The sequence below is a fragment of the Amblyomma mixtum genome, chromosome 4 (assembly GCF_055824585.1).
Source record: "Amblyomma mixtum isolate Tamu chromosome 4, ASM5582458v1, whole genome shotgun sequence".
NCBI classification, from domain to species: domain Eukaryota; kingdom Metazoa; phylum Arthropoda; class Arachnida; order Ixodida; family Ixodidae; genus Amblyomma; species Amblyomma mixtum.
In genome coordinates this window covers 27,278,774-27,298,858 of record NC_143015.1, presented here as the reverse complement: position 1 = coordinate 27,298,858, position 20,085 = coordinate 27,278,774, and the positions used below count along the sequence as shown (strand labels likewise).

The 20,085-nt window shown below is 48.4% G+C and overlaps 1 protein-coding gene and 5 non-coding genes across 6 annotated transcripts; all 6 read right to left on the bottom strand.

Moving 5' to 3' along the window:
- Positions 1-4,783: 4,783 nt before the first annotated feature.
- TRNAV-CAC (transfer RNA valine (anticodon CAC)) lies at positions 4,784-4,856 on the bottom strand. The gene has a single exon. It is a non-coding gene; the product is annotated as a tRNA-Val (tRNA).
- A 597-nt stretch (positions 4,857-5,453) lies between these two features.
- TRNAV-CAC (transfer RNA valine (anticodon CAC)) lies at positions 5,454-5,526 on the bottom strand. The gene has a single exon. It is a non-coding gene; the product is annotated as a tRNA-Val (tRNA).
- Positions 5,527-12,108: 6,582 nt separating this feature from the next.
- TRNAV-CAC (transfer RNA valine (anticodon CAC)) lies at positions 12,109-12,181 on the bottom strand. The gene has a single exon. It is a non-coding gene; the product is annotated as a tRNA-Val (tRNA).
- A 4,677-nt stretch (positions 12,182-16,858) lies between these two features.
- TRNAV-CAC (transfer RNA valine (anticodon CAC)) lies at positions 16,859-16,931 on the bottom strand. Its single transcript has one exon. It is a non-coding gene; the product is annotated as a tRNA-Val (tRNA).
- Positions 16,932-17,036: 105 nt separating this feature from the next.
- TRNAV-CAC (transfer RNA valine (anticodon CAC)) lies at positions 17,037-17,108 on the bottom strand. The gene has a single exon. It is a non-coding gene; the product is annotated as a tRNA-Val (tRNA).
- A 91-nt stretch (positions 17,109-17,199) lies between these two features.
- LOC149345970 (uncharacterized) lies at positions 17,200-18,207 on the bottom strand. The gene has a single exon (XM_089585325.1). It carries the CDS (start codon positions 18,205-18,207, stop codon positions 17,200-17,202), a length of 1,008 nt encoding a protein of 335 aa, XP_089441451.1.
- Positions 18,208-20,085: the final 1,878 nt, after the last annotated feature.

Here is a 20,085-nt window from a genome sequence, read left to right as displayed (position 1 = left end):
GAGTTGTGCACGGGCCGCAAATTTAAGCCCGCGCCCGGCCCGAGCCCTACACTACCGACGGAGGCCCGGCCCGGCCCGACACTGAAGAAACCTAAGCCCGCCCGGGCCCGGCCCGAGTTAAGGCCCGGCCCGGCCCAACCTGCAAAACTGAAATTGAAGTGACGACGAAACAGAAAGAGATAATTTAAGGAAAATCAGTTCATTTCAATGCTTTTAAAATGTTCGGCTCTCATGGTCTAGATGAAAATTAGTGAGTATATGCAAACACGGCGCATGTAGAGAGTTATCACTCCAAGTTATTATGTAAAAACAACAAATCGTCCATTGATGACGGCTTGAGGCAAGTGGGGCGCTCCTGCATAATGAACCCGGCAGCGCTAAAATTTCTCTCGCTGCTTGAACTGGTAGCCGGAATGGCTAACACTTTCTTGGCAAGAAGAGAAAGCTTTGGGTACGTCGCTGCCTTGCTTCTCCAAAACTGTGATAGCTCTCTGAGCAAGGGGGCTGGAGCCACGCAGGAGCAATCGCGATCGCGAAGCCTGGCCGGCCCGTCCGAGACAAATATACCTTGGCCCGAGCCCGGCCCGGGCCCGGGTGAATAGACTTCCGCAAGGCCCGATCCCGGCCCGCGGGCCGGGCCGGGTACGGGCTTTCGGGCCGGCCCGAGCCCGTGCACAGCTCTACCCAGCTACCAAAACAAAAACCGCAACTCTTAGAGCGATTAATCCGACTCCCTGACACCGAACCAAAGTCCTCCGTTAAAGGAAAAACCTCATCGATGCTTGGCTTATCAGTACAAAAAACGCAAGGTTATCTGCATACTTCTTAATACAGCGCGATACACAGGACGAGAGAAAGAAACAAGAGACGACACGAGCTTTCTCTCGTCCTGTGTATCGCGCTGTATTGAGATGAATCCGTTCCAACTTGCCCAGTTTTCTGTTCTAGTTTATCTGCATAAGCCAATACCTTCAGTTCGTGGCCCATTATTCGGAAACCAGTGACAGCTCTACTGTTTATAACACTTATGCAAAGAGGCTCCAAGTATAATGCGAACAGGAGCGGAGACAGTGGACACCCTTGTTTCACCGAAGACTGAATTGGGACTGGTTGCGAGAGACAGCCACTAACAATCAAGCGCGTGGTACAGGATATGTAACAAAGTGTACGCCAGTAGAAAGTATTGAACCGAGATTGACGTGATTTAAAAGTTCAAAAAGAAATCAATGGTACACTCGATCAAATGCCTTTGCCAGGTCAATTTGCAGCATTGCTACTTGTTCTTGAGCGTCACTGCAATACTGCAACACCGTACGCGCTACATGTAGGTTAGATTGTATTGATCGTCTCCGCAAGCTACATGTTTGATGAGGCCCAACCAAAGTAGACATTGCAAGCTGCAGCCGATTTGACAGTACTTTAGCAAAAATCTTATAATCTACATTAGAAAGCGTGATTGGTCTGTAGCCATCTACAAATCGAAATTTTTCCTTATCCTCGGTTTTCGGTATTAAGACAATATGACTTTTCGTAAATGACTGAGGCAGAAATTCAACATCAGTACTTGTCTCAAAAATTTGGAGCAGGACAGAGGCTAGAACGGATTTAAATGCCTTATAAAATTCTCCTGAGATGCCGTCAGGCCCCGGGGTTTTCGAAAGCGGCAATTGATCAATTGCATCTTGCAATTCACCCAAGCTTAAAGAGCCACTTATTGTCTTGCACTCTTCCTCATTGAGTGGGTTAATCATGGACACCAATCGCGCTATATGATCATCATCATCAGTGCTAGACGTGGCAGCAAACAGAGAGCAATAGTGGTTTTCAAACTCAGTAACTATGACATCTGTACTTGTGACCAGGGCACCACCACAGTAGAGCTCAGAAATTCGCTTGGCAGCCACGTTACGACGCTCATCTAGCAAGGCCTGTCTAGTAGGCTCCTCAGAGTGCAGAGCACGGTTGCTGCGGGATCGTACACGGGCCGCACGATAGCGTTCTGCATCAAACTTCTGAAGGTTGCACCAATTTCCTCTGTGTACAAGCCAGGAGCCTCACATTCAAGCGCATGCAGATTATAAAGACTCTGAAGTAACCGTTTCTCCTCACCATGCTTAAGATAAGGCTTCACGGAGCCGATCTCAATAGCTATGCTACGAACTTCTAGCTTAAACATCTCCCAAGCTGCAAATAATGGGACATCCATGACCAAGCAAGATTCCAAAGCTGCCATCACTCGCTGCTGATTATGCTCATCATTTAGAAGCTCGGAATTAAGCTTCCACAGTTCCCACTGCGGCTGAAATTTGGGATGGGCGCATTCTCCAATCCGCGCAATGACCATAGCATGATCTGAGAAAGAAACAGGCTTGACAGCAAATGAAATGTGCCGTTTAAGGAGATCTACGGACACGTAAATGCGATCAAGGCGTGAATGTGAGGCTCCTCTGATGTATGTGAAGACGGATGACAATCCGGCATCAATTAAACCTGCGTTTTCGGTAATAGACAATAATATACCAGAGCTCTTATCGGCGTTTTGGTTAGGACCTGTGCGATCGCGTGGGTCGCACACACAGTTGAAGTCAACCATGAAAACGACATAACGATGACATCCTAGGGAGTTGCAATGTCATGAAAAAAAACTGCTCGTTGCACCGGATTATTTGAAGCATACACATTGATAACCCTCCACGACTCGCCATGCAGTCTAAAGTCACAACATATCAGACGCCCTTCTATGTCAACCTGGTACTTAAAGTCAGAAATAGGTAGACTCTTCTTTAAGAAAAGAAAGCAACCTGCCGAAAGACCCACTGAGTGCGACACACAAACGTTGTAATCTGTTAGGAAAGGTCGCAGGGCTATCTCTGCATCCACTTCACTTTCTATCTTAGTTTCTTGAATAGCGTCAATGTCCAGCCGATTGCCCCAAAGCAATCGGCGTAACTGTACCTGTTTCTGCCTTGAACGGAGTCCACATATGTTGAGTGTTGCAACAGTCAACTGCTGGTTAGACGCCATGGTGGCTAACTTGAGCTTCAATCAGGCATCCACGATGTCTGGGGGTATCACTCCGGAAGGTGAGACCTCCATAGAGTTGACGCCCTTTCTCCTTGATCTGGAGCGCCGAGGTGGTTTCTTATTCTTTTACTTTCGACGGCGGGACTTGTGCTTGGCGAGGACACTGTCCTCCTCAGAGGAGGCAGAACTTGGAGACACACCGCGCTTCGAGGCCGCACATAAAATTTGCTCATCGGCATCACAGTTGCCGTCGGGGAGGGAAGTGCCAGGTTGGCACTCTGTTACCTGTGTGGCACATCCGGCAGGAGCCTCAGAAGATGTAGCAGTGCAGGCACTCGGCGCCGGAGCCACACCGTCGTCCTTGTCTTCCTCTGGCCCACGCACAGCACAGGCACGTGCGCCAAGATCGCCATCACTGACACTGCATATAGCTGGAGCCTGCTCCGCCAGGCATCGACGCTCATCATCTCCAGACAGCTGCTCCATCTGTGAAGGATGGGTAGGCTCATGCTGCACAGCAGGAATGGGGCCAGGCAGCGGGTCAGTAGTCGCTGAGTCAATGGGCGCAACGGCTGGCGCGCCACCAGCAGCATCCAAAACTTCTGTTGCGTCCATCAAGTGCTCCTGCAATGCGTCGTCCATGGCACGGGTGCCACCGCGTAGCATATCAGCATACGACACTACGAACTCCTCTGTAGTATGGCCGAAACGCCGACAATCATCACACCGAGGAGTGCGGCAATGACGGCGTATATGGCCAACCTTGTGGCAACGGAGACACAGTGGTGGCCTTCCTGGCACTAAAACCAGACACTGTACACCGCAAATTGTCAAAATGTGAGGCACGTAGTTGACAGTGACGCCATCAGCAAGAGTCAAGGCAACGTCTCGATTCAAGGTGCGCATGCCCTCCATTTCTGGAACCCTCCAGTGCTCCAATGTAATGGACGTAATCGTTCCGCAAGCGCGAATGGCGTCCCGAATGTAAATATCTTCAAGATGTTCTGGGAGCCAAAGTATCTTGAGCTTTACTGTCTTCGGTTCCGGGTCAATCACTAGACAACGGCGGTTTTTCACTTGTAACTCTTGAGTGCTCACGAGCTTAGCTTTCCCTAACGCTGTCTTGCATGTTATCATCCATACGTGAGATATCTGAAACTGTCCGATAGAGCTGATGTCACAGAGGTCAATGACACCCCGTAAGACATCTCCGAAGTCCTGGACACGATAGGGACGGCCAGCAAGGTCCGCATGCAGAAATACGGAGTTAAAAACCAGCTTGCCAGCAGGTGGACGGGGAAGAACAGTACGGTACGTATTACTGGCAGCAGAAGCCGCAACAGTACCTCGGCCTGGGGCCGATTTATCCATTTCTGCGGAGAGCATCAAAAACGCAACCGTTCTTCTTCTTCTTCTTCACCTCTTTATAATGGCACATACCCACGTCGGGGCATTGGCCAAGGTATAGTGGTATACATAAGGGAATCTTCATAGGATTGCGACAAAATATCGGAGCCAAACGTCAATTTTGAAAAATGTATTCATGAAAAACGACAGAAGAATATTTGAAGTGAAATAACAACAACAGTGAAATAACAGTGAAATTGGCGACCGTTCGGAACGCCGTCTTCGTCTTTCTCCCTACACCACGGAAACGGGAATGGAAGCAGGGATTTCTTCTTTGTTCTGGAGCTTGCATCCGCAACTGCCAATAATTGTACCACCGGGAATGCGAGCATATAAAAAAGAAAGCAAAAACAGTTTCCGCCCGGGATCGAACCGGGGACCTTGCGCGTGTGAGGCGCACGTGATAAACGCTACACCACGGAAACGGGAATGGAAGCAGGGATTTCTTCTTTGTTCTGGAGCTTGCGTCCGCAACTGCCAATAATTGTACTATCGGGGACAAAAGTGGTATACTCCACGCAAGCGGAGACGGAGCAACGGAAAACTGCGTTGCAACGCCATCTGCAGGCGCCATCTCGGACCCAGACAGCCAATTTGTGACCCTTATTATCAGCAGGCATGTCGCTTGACTCGTTTCAATGTTTCGTGCTTTTGCTCGCCAAAATGCCGAGCGGCGCTGCAGCAGTAGCCCTCTTTTCATTCTGTGTATTCTTTTCTCAACGCGCGTTCGAGATATGGCTTGAGAGCCGGCACTCGCATCGTCATGATGCGATCAAATGCCCACGCGCGCGTGGCTAACTTGTCGTGGAAGCAGCACATTTTCGAAACATTGAAACGAGCCAAGCGACATGCCTGCTGATAAGAAAGGTCACAGATTGGCTATCTGGGTCCGAGATGGCGCCTGTAGATGGCGTTGCAACGCAGTTTTCTGTTGCTCCGGCTCCAGCCGCGTGGAGTATACCACTTTTGTCCCCGATAGTACCACCGGGAATGCGAGCAAATAAAAAAGAAAGCAAAAACAATGTTTCCGCCCGGGATCGAACCGGGGATCTTGCGCGTGTGAGGCGCACGTGATAACCGCTACACCACGGAAACTTTTTTTTTCTTTATTGCCTGTTTTGACAACGATAACAAACATACAAACAAACCGCTAAAACACGGGAACCGGCCTACGGTCAACGTGGTTGTTTAAAACTTCTTGAGGGCTGCAAGTTCATCCAGCACGCCAAGCCATTCGGGTAGCTCCGATTGGACTCGGTAACATTGTTGTTGAAAAACAGCGCAAGGAACGGGACGAAAACACGAAGGAAGAAGACACAGACACGGGCGCTGACTAACAACTGAAATTTTATTTCGATGCAGGACACATATATAAAGTACAAAGAGGGGGGTGTGTCCAAGGCGATCCTGCACAATCACCGAAACAGTGTAGTCACGTCCAAGGGTTTTATCGTGGTTTTATTGCTTTTTGTCTTTCTTTCGGCCTTTTCACCTTTTTATCGTTTTTACCCTTTCTTGAGGATGCAACATCCCGTTTCAGTGATGGTAGTCTTTCATATTGTGCGGTGAGGTGTGCTTCTATCATTTCCGCTAAGGTGTTATGAATTTCTAACTGTAATAGTTTTTCATTTGGAGTACGACGTGGGAGGTTGAGCGCAATTTTGTAGGACTGTCTAATTAGAGAATCCAGGTCGTCTCTTTCTCTTACTGTGAGGGTGACGTATGGTGTAGTGTAGTTGACTCTGCTAAGAACGAAGGCTTGTATTAGTCTCCTGGTCTCGGCTTCTTTAACTCCTTCTCGCCTATTCGCGATGCGTATGAGGAAGGAGATTTGGTTGACAGTGTTTCTCAGTTTCTTAATTAACGTGTCGTTTTTTTGGTTTGACTGTATCAGCATTCCTAAGATTCTTAGTGTTTTCACTTCTGGGAAGGCTGCCCCTTCCGCGTAGATTTTGATCTCAGGCGCTTTATTTTTCCTTTGACGTTTTGAGTGTAGGATGAGGACTTCAGATTTTTGGGGGGAACACGCGAATCCCGCGGCTTGTGCCTCCTCTACTACTACATCTGACGCTTGTTGTAGCGTATCTTGTATTGTGGCGATACTCCCCTTGGTGGTCCAAAGGGTGATATCGTCCGCGTACAAAGAGTGTTCTAGGTCTGGGATTTTTGCGAGTGCGTGTGCCATTTTGGTGAGGGTTATATTGAATAAGAAGGGGGAGAGGACCGGTCCTTGCGGCGTTCCTCTGTCTCATAAACTGAAGGTGTCGGATTTGGTTGCGCCAATTTGAATTTTAGCCGTTCTATTGGAGAGAAAGTCCTTGATGTAGTTAAACGCTCTTTCGCCCACATTCAACGGTGAAAGAGATTCTAGGATTGCTTTGTGTTTGACGTTATCAAACGCTTTTGTTAAATCTAGAGCTAGGATTACCCTGGTTCTCCTCTCTTGCTCCTGAGATAGGACATCGTTTGCTAGTCTGAGCATCGTGTCCTGTGTTGATAAATGTGGTGTAAAGCCAATCATAGTGTGTGGATATAAATTCTCTTTGTGCATGTGCGACTGGAGTCTGTCTAGTATGACGTGCTCTATCAGTTTTCCTAAGCAAGATGTAAGCGAAATAGGTCTGAGGTTTTCGAGCGCGAGCTTTTTGCCCGGTTTCGGGATGAATTTAACGATGGCATGTTTCCAAGCCGCTGGGAGTTTTCCCTCCCTCCAACACTCGTTCGCAAAATCCGTGAGGGCTGTGATGGAAGCGTCGTCTAGGTTTCTGAGTGTCTTATTGTTAATGCCGTCTTCTCCCGGGGCGGATGTCGTGCGTATCTTATGGAGGGCTGCTCTTATCGCTATTGTTATGTCAGCGTCCAGGAGGGGGTTAGGTTGTCCTTTATAATCTGGTAGTGACTGCGTCTCTCGGGTTGTGCAGAAGTATTTCTGCTGTAGCGTGTTGATAATGTCTTGATCCGTGCCTGGGTCCATGTTTAAAATTTTGGTGATTTCCCTTTGAGTCGTAGCTTTATTTGATTCAGGATCATGGAGATGCCGCAGAAGATTCCACGTCTCTCTCGTGCCTAGATTGCCATTTACATTTTCGCAGATATGGTCCCATTGCGGCCTTGCGATTTCTGCGGAGTGGTGTTGAATTTCTTTTGTGAGTGTGAGTATCTTGTTTCTAAGCTTTTTGTTGTGTTTTTGTTTAAGCAATCTTTTTTCTAGGCTTTGCCTTGCCTCCCACATGTGTGTAAGTATGCTGTCAATCGCATTTACGTCTAGGTCATGTACTAGTTCTTTAGTGGCCTTTCCCACATCTGATAGGAGGGTTTGTGTCCACTGTTCTAGGTCTGTGATCGGTTCCTGATTTTGGTCGCGGATCGTCCTAAGTTTGTCCCAGTCGGTGATCTTGTTTTTTCTGGGTTGGGGTTTGAGATTGGCAATGACGATTTTAGATGCTATGATATAATGGGCACTTCCCAGATTTTGTCTGGTGTTGCTCCAGGTCAAGTATGGGAGATTTTTGCCTATCGTGAGGTCCGGGCACGTGTCCCTGCTCACGCTGTTTCCTATCCTGGTAGGTTGCATGGGATCCTTGTATTGGGTTAGCCCTCTTTGCTGGATAAAATCAATTAGGGCCGTGCCTTTCTTAGATATAGTTGCGTGTCCCCATTGCACGTGTTGAGCGTTGAAGTCGCCCACAATTAGGGTTGGGTTTTGGCCTGCAATTTGTAGGGCTTTCAGTATAGCGGCTTTCGCTGGTCCAGCCTGCGCCCTGGGGTGGCTGTATGCGTTCAGTATGAACAGAGAAGAGGAGTTTCTTTTGCTGGGTAAAATTTCGATTAATATACAGTCGAGCTCTACGTTTTCAATTTCGTGGTTAACCACGGTAAGGTTTCTATGTACCATCGTAGTGGTTAAAGGTTGTTCTGTGATGTGACATGGCAGAACTGCCCGGTACCCTGGCAGTTCTAGTCGAGATATTCTGGGTTCTTGGATCGCTATTGCGTCAGGTTTTTCGGATTGCGATTGAATATGTAACTGCAGATCTGCTTTTTTCTTGCGCATAGATCTGCAGTTCCACTGTCAAATTGTTATGCTTTTAGGATTGGCCATTTTGCTGGGATAGATCGATTGGCGCCCCTTGAGCTGACGGGGGAATCCGACGTAAAATTTCCTGTAAAATGGTGTCGATTACCCCGAACTTGTGATTTACATCCTGTATGTGTTGTTCGAGTCTTTGTGATAAATTGTCAACTGTTTGTGTTACGTTATCGAGTTTCTGACTGTGGTCTTCCACTTTTTGTTCGAGTTTTGGGACTCTTATCCTCCAATGAGGGGTTTCTAACATCAGCTACTGCTCGTTTTTTGCGAGGTGTTTCTTCCTTGCTTACTACGCTTACTGGGGTTTCGACTGTTTCGGACACAGTAGTTTCCATTTCTGTAACTTCCTGCATGGCAAGTGGTTTTGGAGGAGGGTCCTTAGATTTGGCGGGTGCTTTTAGTTTACTGTTTTCCTGTTCTAAGTGTTTGATGCGGTCCGTAAGTATTTGAATGTGGTGGAGTGCCTGATCGAGTTTCGACTGTAATAACTGCAGCTCCGTCCCCTTTCCGTGAGAGGCCACTCCCGCCCAGCTCACCTCTTTCGGTCCGGGGCTCTGCGTCCGGCTGCTGGCGCCGCTGTCACGTCCACTGCGTGACAGCGGCGTCTCTCATAGCCTTAGTCGCTTTGGGACGTTAAACCCCATAAACCAACCAACCAACGTCCACTGCGGCTGCTGCTGCGTCCGCTGCGGCTGCTGCTGCGTCCACTGCGGCTGCTGCTGCGTCCGCTGTCCAAGGGCGGGAAGGAGCTCGAGCGGTCCTTTCTTTGGGTGGATGTTGAGTCGTCGCTGGTCCGGGATTTTGATCTTGATTGGTGCTCCGACGTTTTAGTGTGGGGTCGTAGAAATCTTTTAAGGCGAAAGCCTTTAATGTCTCATCGTTGTAAGCAGCAGTTGTCGACAGAGAATGTCACGCTTTTCAGTTGGTCGAAACGGTCGTGACGTCACAGTGCGCAAATTTCAAACGGGGCCAATTGTACTTTGGCTAGTAACCATGCAACCAATTGAAGGGACCATATAGTGATGCTCCAAGTAAGTGGGACTGAGCTTAGTTAATTGCTTAATTACCCAATTAGCCTAATTAACTTCTCTAGTCAGGCCATATAAATAAATAAAACCTAGTAAGAAATTGGTCGAGCTCGGGAATCGAACCCCAGTCTTCGGAGTGCGAGACGAGCATGCTATCCACTCCGCCATGCCAGCTCGATGGTTTGGAATGAACAAAGGCACGTCTAGTGAATACGGTGTCTTCGCTCACTGCCATCCATCCTTCTCTTCCGGCGAGGTTTAGGTGTCCACCGAGATATGAGAGAGAAATACATTTCCTTTCCTCAAAAACCAATTTACCGACGAGCGAGGCGTAGAACCGAATGGGCGATGGCGTTCTATGGACTCCCTGGCAGCGTTGCAAGACGCTCTCGCGTTCCACTCTTAGAGGCGAAGCTTAACATCTTAACCACACATCAGTGACCACACTTTAGGTCAAAAAAGTGCACCCCCCCCCCCTGAATTTTGACGGGTGTCCACCGAGATATGTGAGACAGTTACTGCGTAATTTTCTTTCCTCAAATGCAATTTTCATTTTCTTCATTACGGGCCGTCTTCGTCTTCTTTCACTCCCACTTCCTCCGTTCCTCTACGGTGCGGTTCAGGTGTCCACCGAGATGACAGAGATTTACTGCGCCATTTCCTTTCCTCAAAAACCGTTGCGTTGAAACGGCAAGGCATCGCGCCGAACGGGTGGTGGCGTTCCGTGGACTCCCTGGCAGCGCTACAACACGCTGTCGCGTTCCACTCATAAAGGCGAAGCTTAAGCTGAAGCTTAATTAGCACTTAATTAGTATTCAGGCATTGATCAGTAATTAACCATTAATTAGTGATTTGTCATCACTTAGTAATTAGTACTCAATTACATGTGACGCCACCAGTGCCACAGAAGCACTGAAAGTGGTGCGGAAAACGCTTTCGCCTCTACGCACTTTAGACAGTCAAAGTGCCCCCTGAATTTTTTTTTTGCAGCTGTTATCGCCTGTGCGGTGCCCTTCTCCACAGACAATGCAGACTGGGTCGCAGATTTCTTCTTTGAGGTGCTGGTTTCCGCAGTGCAGGCACCGTTGTTGCGGTGGCTCTGGACATACGTCTCTTATGTGTCCGACTCTTCTGCAGTTCGTGCACGCGTCTACTTTTGGAATGAAGGGATAGACCGGATACAGGTCGCCGAAGTATATGATGCTATCTGGCAATTCGTCCGCGTCGAAGTGGAGCAGGAGGGACTTTGATTGTCTTCCCATGGTTTGTGCTTGGACGATTTCAGGGTTTCTTTTGCGAAGTTCTTTCATCATTTCTTGCTGCGTTTCGCCATCGTAAGCCCTGTAGATGATGCCCTGCAAGGCCTTGTCCGGAGGAGCGATGTACGACGTCATGATGATGTCTTTGCCTTCCAGCTTGATTTGTTTGACTGCGACGTAACGTAGTGCGTTTGCCTGCACCGGCGTCGATATGGTGAACACATTCTTTGTACAGTCCGTTCTGGATTGGTCTTTGTCAGCCTCGGTCGTGGTAATGCCGCTAGCTGATGCAATTGCTTGCCTGATGGATTTCTCGGTGTAGCGCGTGATGTCTACGCCACCCGTTGGTCTGTAGATTATCTTACAGTCTTCCTCCGGTAGTCGTGGAAGCGGATTCTTAGGATGGAGTGGAGGGAGAGGTTGCGCCTTCGACTTTTCGGTCTGCTTATTTGGCTTCTGAGCTGTTAAGGACACAACTTTGGGGTCCTGATTACGGTAAGACACAATCGTTTTGCAATCGGGCGTTTCGAATTCGTCTGGGGAGGCGTTCGTCCCAGCTACGGCGTACTCCATGACTGCCGCCGTGGCGTTCGCGCCGCGCCAGGCCCGGCGTTCGGGTAAGCTAGGGCGCCGGAGCGACGCTGGCTTTAGACAGTCGGAGCTCGGTCGCCCGAGCTCTGATTTGCTGAAATGAGGTCTTGAAAGGTGCCGTATAGACTCACGCTTCTTGTCCGTGTGTCGGAGTCGAAATATCCTGGGTTTTTTCCTTGCAGAAGGTGCTCGAACGCGGAGCCCATACGAAGCACATGCGCCTCCGTTGGCCCTCTAGCGGGAAACTCCTTAGCGAGCATGCTCTTCACCGCCTCCGCTGTCTTGAAAGTTACCGCCCATACATGGTTCATTTGGTACGCCCCCAGGGCGATAACATCTGGGAGTGCTCCCAGATTAGCAAGGGCGTCTCTGAAATCTTCGACGCGGAAAGGCCGCGCTCTCACATCGCCGTGCAAAAAAACTGTGTTCAAAACAACCTGACCTGATGGCAGTTGCGGCAGTATCACTTGATAATCCTGGTCAGCAGTGTCCAAAATCCTGTTACCGCGGCCCGACTGGGCCGCTGAACCTGCTCCGACGGAGCCCATCGAGACACGTCCAGTCGCTTCTGCGTCCGGAAGTAGAATCCCTACACCACGGAAACGGGAAAGGAAGCAGGGATTTCTTCTTTGTTCTGGAGCTTGCGTCCGCAACTGCCAATAATTGTACCACCGGTAATGCGAGCAAATAAAAAAGAAAGCAAAAACAATGTTTCCACCCGGGATCGAACCAGGGACCTTGCGCGTGTGAGGCGCACGTGATAACCGCTACACCACGGAAACTTCTTTCTTTATTGCCGGTCTCCGACAGTGAGCAGTAATACAGGACGATACACTAAAACAAAAACAGAAAGAAACAAAAAATGCAGTAGCAGTCAGCTTTGCACTGACATTGTCGCATTAAAATTCCCTCAGCGCTGTCAAGGCTTCTACTCTCGGCAACCACTGTGGTACACACTCGAGCGATTTCTGAACGTCAACAAATCTGGATATACTCTCGCGAAAATACATGCGTGCGGGCCTCGCGTCTGGATCACAATGGAAACCGGCCATGCGAGAACGCCATACAGAGTAGAGGCCAGCCAGCATTATGAGGTCAAATGGAATCCCGTCTTCATTATTTACTGCTAGGTATCTAATGCCGTGAGGGTCCAATGGGAAATCTTTTTTGACCGTTCTCTGTAGAACATCCCAAAAGTACACACCTTCCCAGCAATGCAGAAAAACATGGTCTATAGTTTCGGGCTGTTTGCATATCAGACAGTCAGCTCCCCACGGTAAGAAAAAACCCCGTTGCTCTAGAAATTTCTTTACCGGCAGTGTTTCCGTATGTAGCTTGAAGAAAAAGGATTTCATGCCAGGTGTCACCTGCATTCTCTTTACCCTTTTTAAAACGTTCTGACCGGGCTGTGCACTATGCAAGGCTCTGTACAATGGTTCTGGAAAAATGTTGTCACATACATCTCGTACAGTGTTGTTCTTTTCACTGAAAAAAGATAACCATTTGAAAAACGCGTCGACAAAAACCGTATACTAGTCACCACCTCTTTGAAAAATCCTGAAATGGGTCCGGGCATCCCATTTGTGCCAACAACAAAACTAGGCAGCGCAGATCTTAATCTAACTTGGCACACTGTTCGCAAAAATGGATCGCTTGTGTCACGAAAAAACATAAACCTATTTACAAGTTGTCGCACAAAGAGATGCGACAGACTGGGACCACCATCCTTCACCCTTCTGAACAAATTTGTTCGGCTACACCTTTCCCATTATGATGCCCATATAAAGGTGGCGAACACTCTGTGCAGCTTTTGCACATTCAGCCGCGAGCAGTGCAGTACCTGCATCAGATACCATAGCTTACTTACAAAGAAAAGGTTACACACCGTGGCCCTGGCGAAGAACGATAGAGGAACCCCCTTCCACCTGTCTGCTTTTTCTCGCGTTTCCTGCAGCTGGCTTAGCCAGAGGTCGTCATTGTTTTTGTAGAATTGCAATGGGACACCCAGGTACTTCGCTGGGGTGTTCACCCACGTCACGCCAGCGAATGTGTCTGGGGTTGTCGGCCATTCTCCATGCCAGAATCCCAGGCATTTACCCCAGTTAATTAAACTGCCCGTGAGATCCCGGAAACACTTCACTACTTCAACCGCTGCTGTAATACTTTTTTGGTCGATGCACCATACGGCGACATCTTCGGCATATGCTAAGAGCTTTACTTCAGACGCTTGCAGTTGAAACCCACGAATTGAATCATTCTGAATGATAACCAAGCATAGCGTTTCAATGTACAGACAAAATAAAAGTGGGCTGAGGGGACAGCCCTGGCATACAGAACGCTGCACCGCAATGGGGGCCCCAATGACTTGTTTATGATTAGCTGCGTGGTGCAATTTCTGTACGCCATGACCACTCCCTCTTTGATAATCGAGCCGACATTAATAAGATCAAGAATAGCGAACAAAATAACATGTGGGACGCAGTCAAAGGCCTTCTCTAGGTCGAGCTGCAGCACAGCGACACAAGCTTTCATGATGTCACAGCACTCAAGCACGCACCGTATCTTATGTATGTTACTGACTATAGACCTGCCCCTGATTCCACATGTCTTGTGGCAGCCTACTAGGTCTTTAATCACTGCTTGGAGTCTGCTCGCTAAAACTTTCATTAAAATTTTGTAGTCTACGTTGGTTAAAGAGATTGGTCTGTAATATGTCAAAAATCTAAGTTTTTCATCATCATCAGTCTTAGGGATAAGAGCAGTGCGTGATGTACTATAGGACTGTGGTAGAGCTTTCATGCGGTACGCCTCATTGAACACTTCCGTGAGCACTGCAGACAGCTTTTCTTTGAAAAACTTATTAAAGGAGGCGGACAAGCCATCGGGCCCAGGCGACTTTCCGTTGTTTAAGTTTTCAATGGCAAGGCACACTTCACCTTGAGTTATTGGTCGCTCCAAAAATTCTCTTATCTGATCATCCAATCTCGGCATGTTGACAAGAAACGTCTTTTTAAACCCGTTGTAATGATCGGGGGCCCAGCCAGCGGAGAACGGCGAGACAGTCAGGCGCCTTCAGGTATGCGGCCAAAAGCGCTGCTGTTTTTCGGAGAAGATGCAAGGAAAAGGGTGCCTGGGGGCGGCTTCTGGCGACGGCGTCGGCGGACAAAGGCTGTAATCCCCTTCGCCGGCGATGCTGACTGCAGCTCTTGTGCCGAACTGCGCTCCTGGGGACTGGCTGCGGAAACAGGCGAGCCAGTCCGGCGTCATCAGGCTACTGCGACGGAAAGCGCTGCTGTTCGGGGGAGACAAAAGAGACACTGCGTGGGGCAGCTACTGGCGACGGCGTCGGCGTACACAAAGGCGTCTAATCCCCTTCGCCGGGAAGGCTGAGTGCGGCGCTTCTCCCGGACTGACCGTGGAACGACGGACGGGACCCAGTGGCGACTACCGGGGGGGCGACGGCGCCGCCAACTCATTAACCGCGTGCGCCCTGAGGAGCCTACAAGGCAGGGGCGACACGGCTGATTTGTCCCTAAAGAGGTCACCGGTGAGCGGTCAGCGCTCGCGTCCCCATCGATCAAGCTCATCATACAGCAGCAACGACCTTGGGGCCTGGTCAGACAGTTCGCGACTGAGAGACGCCAAGTCCCTCCTTGCCCGTGTGTGTGTGTGTGTCTGTGCGGTGTGCGGTGCCACGTGGGGAAGGCGGAGCCTAAGAAGACGCTGGCGGCCCATTGGACGCTCAACCAGAGATCAGATTCCCTAGCTGGTTTCCTGGGGAATCTGAACTGCATTTAAGCAGCAATCTGAGGTGTGCCAGATCATCCTCCTCCATTTTCTGACTTTGGTCTCCTTGCTACTGTACAAAATGTAAAATAAACCTTTCAAGCTCGCTATTCCTCCCGAAGGCTTCCCTCCGTAGTCTGGCTGCTTCGCCCTAATGCGATGTAGACCCTGGTCCCGATCCCCGAGCACATCACCGTCCAAGTCGGCAGGGTGGACCGCAAATACCGCCTGGTAGTGCTCAGAGAACTCTCGCCCAATGCCCTCATTATCATTCACAACGACGCCATTGCGCTCTATCTCTGCTATGTGATTTCGTCGGGCGTTTGTCTTTTCAAATTCTAAAGCCCGCTTCGTAGGCACCTCGCCTACTTTCAGTGAATTTGTTCTCGCACGCACCAGCGCACCCCGATAACGTTCTTCCTCGATCAACTGCAGTTTCTGCTTTAGATTCCTGACGTTATCTTTGAAAATACCGGGCGTTTTGCACTCCTGTGCTATCAGTTTCTGCAATGTTGTTCGCAGCTCGGTTTCCTTCATTTTTTCGTGGAAGCAAATCGTACTGGCCCTGTCAATTGCTGTGACTTTAATCTGCTGCTTGCATAGTTCCCACTGCTGACCGAGATTCAGGCTACTGTTTGGTTTTAGTCTGCTAATTTCAACTAATGCTTTTGCTACGAATTGTTCGTCGCCAAGTAGCTTAGAATTCATTTTCCACATGTCCCATACAAAGTGTTTCAATTGTTTCTTTGTTTCTATTACGCATTTAACCAGGCAGTGATCAGTAAAACACATCGGTACAACGTCATAACCACGGCACCTCGGGATCACATCCAGAGAGACGTAGAAGCGATCCAGGCGTGCGTGGCTAGCACCCTGGAAATGAGTGTACTTTACAGCGCGTGCGCTCTGCAGGCATTCAGCTACATCTGTTAATTCCGCTTCGGCAATGACCTCTGATAATAAATCTGTACTCTTGTCTCGAAAAGCTGTGCAACTGGTTTTGTCTGTAGACCTAAGCACGCAGTTAAAGTCACCAAAAATAATGAGGCGTTTTTCAGGCATCACGTACTGTCGGACATAGGCAAAAAAATTATATCTTTCCTCCACTGTATTAGGCACATACACACAAATCACCCGATATTCCGCTTCACCTACACCACGGAAACGGGAACGGAAGCAGGGATTTCTTCTTTGTTCTGGAGCTTGCGTCCGCGACTGCCAATAATTCTACCACCGGGAAGCGTATTCGCCAACTGCAGCCTGTACTGCCACAAGGCTTGAAACCACGGTGAATTGATCACGGTGACTGGAGATTGTCACAACGGTTTGCCTAAAAGGGATAATAAATCCTCTTAAACGGCGTTATATGCCACTGAGCATCACGATTTGCGACCTAAAAGGGAAAAAAATGGAAAGAAATGAAATTAAAAAAGCAATAAAATTACAGCACAGAGAGCGGAGTCGAACGGCCGACCTTCCATACGCAACACGTGCCTCTAATCCACTGCGCCATAGCGGCGATGTCAAGCCGTCGTTCTGAATGAATATTTATAACCAGCCTTAATGTGGCTGCTACCTGCCGGTGGGCGGCGCTGTCATCGCTGGCTGTACCGGCTGAATTTGGCGAACACGCCACCGGGAATGCCAGAAAATAAAAAAGAAAGCAAGAACAGTGTTTCGGCCCGGGATCTAACCGGGGACCTTGCGCGTGTGAGGCGCACGTGATAACCGCTACACCACGGGAACGGGAACGGAAGCAGGGATTTCTTCTTTGTTCTGGAGCTTGCGTCCGCGACTACCAATAATTCTACCACCGGGAATGCGAGCAAATAAAAAAGAAAGCAAAAACAATGTTTCCGCCCGGGATCGAACCGGGGACCTTGCGCGTGTGAGGCGCACACGATAACCGCTACACCACGGATTTTTTTTTATTGCCTGTTTTGACAACGATAACAAACAAACACACAAACAAACCGCTAAAACACGTGAACCGGCCTACGGTCAACGTGGTTGTTTAAAACTTCTTGAGGGCTGCAAGCTCATCCAGCACGCCCAGCCATTCGGGTAGCTCCGATTGGGCTCGGTAGCATTCGCGCACACGCACAACACTTTCAATGAAATTTTCTCTCACAGGTCGAATGTTTACATCGGCATTTCGCACTGATATCCTGGTTTTCCATATGCTGTGGAGGCCCAGTAGCATGATGAGATCATAAGGGACATCTCGGTCATCGTCTACCGCTAAAAACCGGATTCCGTACGGCGTGATTGGCAGGTCTTTCTTTATTGTTCTTTGTAGAATGTCCCAATGGAATACCGGATCCCAACATTCTATAAACACATGCTCGACTGTCTCAGGCTTTTTGCAGAGCATACAGTTTACCGTCCATGGCACAAAAATGCCCTTTTGTTCTAGCCAGGTTTTAACTGGCAGAGTGTTAGTATGGAGTTTGAAGAAAAAACTTTTCACGCTGGGATTTACTGGCATACGTTTCACCCTTTTCAGAACATCTTGCCCTGGGCCTCCGCAACCAAGCTGTCGATACACTGGTGCAGGCAGCATGACATCCAACAAATCTTTATACAGTTTCTTTCTCGACACATTACTTAAATAATCTAAAGAAAAGCGCACTTTCAGCATGTTAAAAGCAGTGACAACTTCGCGCCAAAATCCTCTTACGGCTGTCGTTCTTTTATCAGAACAGGACACCAAAAACTCAGGCAAAGCATTGCGCAGGCGCACTTGCACAAAAGTACACAAAAAGGGATCATTCTGGTCTCGCAGAAAAATAAAACGCGACACAATCTGTCTGATAAACAAATGCACAAGCCCTACTCCCCTTTCTCGAACCGAAAGAAACAGATTTGTCCGACTCGTACGTTCCCATGTGCTTCCCCACACGAAAACAGCAAATATTCGATGTATTTTTTGTATGGTTACGCGCGACATGAGCAATACCTGCAAGACATACCACACTTTTGCAACCAAGAAAAGGTTGCAAACAGTTGCTCGTGTGAACATAGATAGGTTCCGGCCGTTCCATGCTTGCGTTTTCCTTCTGAGATTCTCTATTTCCCTATTCCAGTATTCCTCAGTGTCATTGTATTGGTCAAGTGGTACACCCAAGTACTTTGAGGGCAGAGCTGTCCATCGCACATTGGCAAACACTTCAGGCTTTTGATCCCACTCCCCGTGCCAGAATCCAGATGATTTCTCCCAGTTCACACGGCACCCCGTTTTAGCGCAGAAATCAGCCACCACTCTAACAGTTTCTTGAACGCTTTCTTTGTCTCTACAGAAAGTAGCGACATCATCTGCGTACGCAAGCATTTTTACCTCCGTTGCTTCCAGCGCGAAACCGCGTATCCTTTCGTTCTGTATCATGCTCAAGCATAACGGCTCTAGGTATAAAGCAAAAAGCAACGGGGATAATGGACAGCCCTGCCTCACAGACGATTTCACTGGCACTCTTTCGGTGAGATTCTTATTTATAATAATTCGCACTGCACAATCAGAGTGAGCCATTTTGACTCCCTCTGTAATAACACTTCCTATGTTCACAAATTCTAGAAGATTAAAAAGCACTTCATGGCACACTCGATCAAAAGCTTTTGCTAGGTCGAGCTGCATCATCGCAACTCGTCCATCAAAAGTATCGCAACACTCCAAAACACTTCTCGCCACATGTATATTGGTTGTAATACTTCGTCCTTGTATTCCACAAGTTTGGTGTGGTCCCACTAGGTCTTTAATGACGCTCCGTGTCCTTCTCGCTAAAACTTTCATAAGGATTTTGTAATCTACATTGGTGAGGCTTATCGGCCGATAAGACCCCACCAAAAGCAGCCTTGCTGAGTCCTCATACTTCGGAATCAATACAACGTGGGCAGCTTTGACAGATGGCGGCAATCGTTTTGTTTCATAGGCTTCTTCGATTACTGTATGCAGGACCTGACTTAGTTCATCTTTAAAGGCTTTATAGAAAGCTGCACCCAGGCCGTCGGGCCCAGGAGACTTCCCGGCATTTAACTGGTCAATTGCTTTCTCTATTTCTGTTATACTGATTGGAGCTTCAAGTCTTTCCTTCTCACTGTCATCTAATTTGGGCATTAATCGCAAATAGTCACGTTCAAAGCCGTCCTTCTTCACTTGCTCCTGTCCTAGCAAAGCTTGATATTGCTCAAAAAAGGCGCGTTTTATCTTCTCTGGATCAGTGGTTTCTTCATTTCTGTACATTATTTTTTGTATTTCTTTTTTCGAGGCATAGCTCTTTTCATCGCTCAGTGACCGCTTAGTGGGCGCCTGACCCATCCATAATCGCTCAGTGCGTGCCCGCACAACGGCCCCTCGGTACTTATCTTCATTGGCCTGCTCTAGCTTTCTTTTAACTTCCTTTATCTGGTTCATGCATAAACCAGGCTGCGCAGATTCTATGTTCAGCAATAGTTTCAACTGGCTGTGCAATTCCTTTTCTTTCTATTTTTCTTCGCGTCTTAGTATGCTTGCTCTCTCAATAGCTTTCATTTTTACGTCATTTTTGAAACTTTCCCACCTTTCCAAACAGCTTTCGGCTCCAGACACATGCAATGACTTCAGTAAATTATTTACCTCGCAAACGAAGCTGTTGTCGTCCAGAAGTTTGGCATTAAATTTCTATAAATCCGAATTAAATCTCACCTCCTTTACTTTTGATCCTAAGGTGAAGGAAACCATGCAGTGGTCAGAGAAGGATACTGGAATGACTTCGTAGTTTTCGCAGAGTGGCGCCAGATGCACCGATATGTATATGCGATCAAGCCTGGCATGGCTTTCACCCTGGTAATGAGTAAACTGTGCCTGACTGCCGGGTGATAACATGCAGCCAACATCTATTAAGTCGTACTCCTCTACGAGCTCATC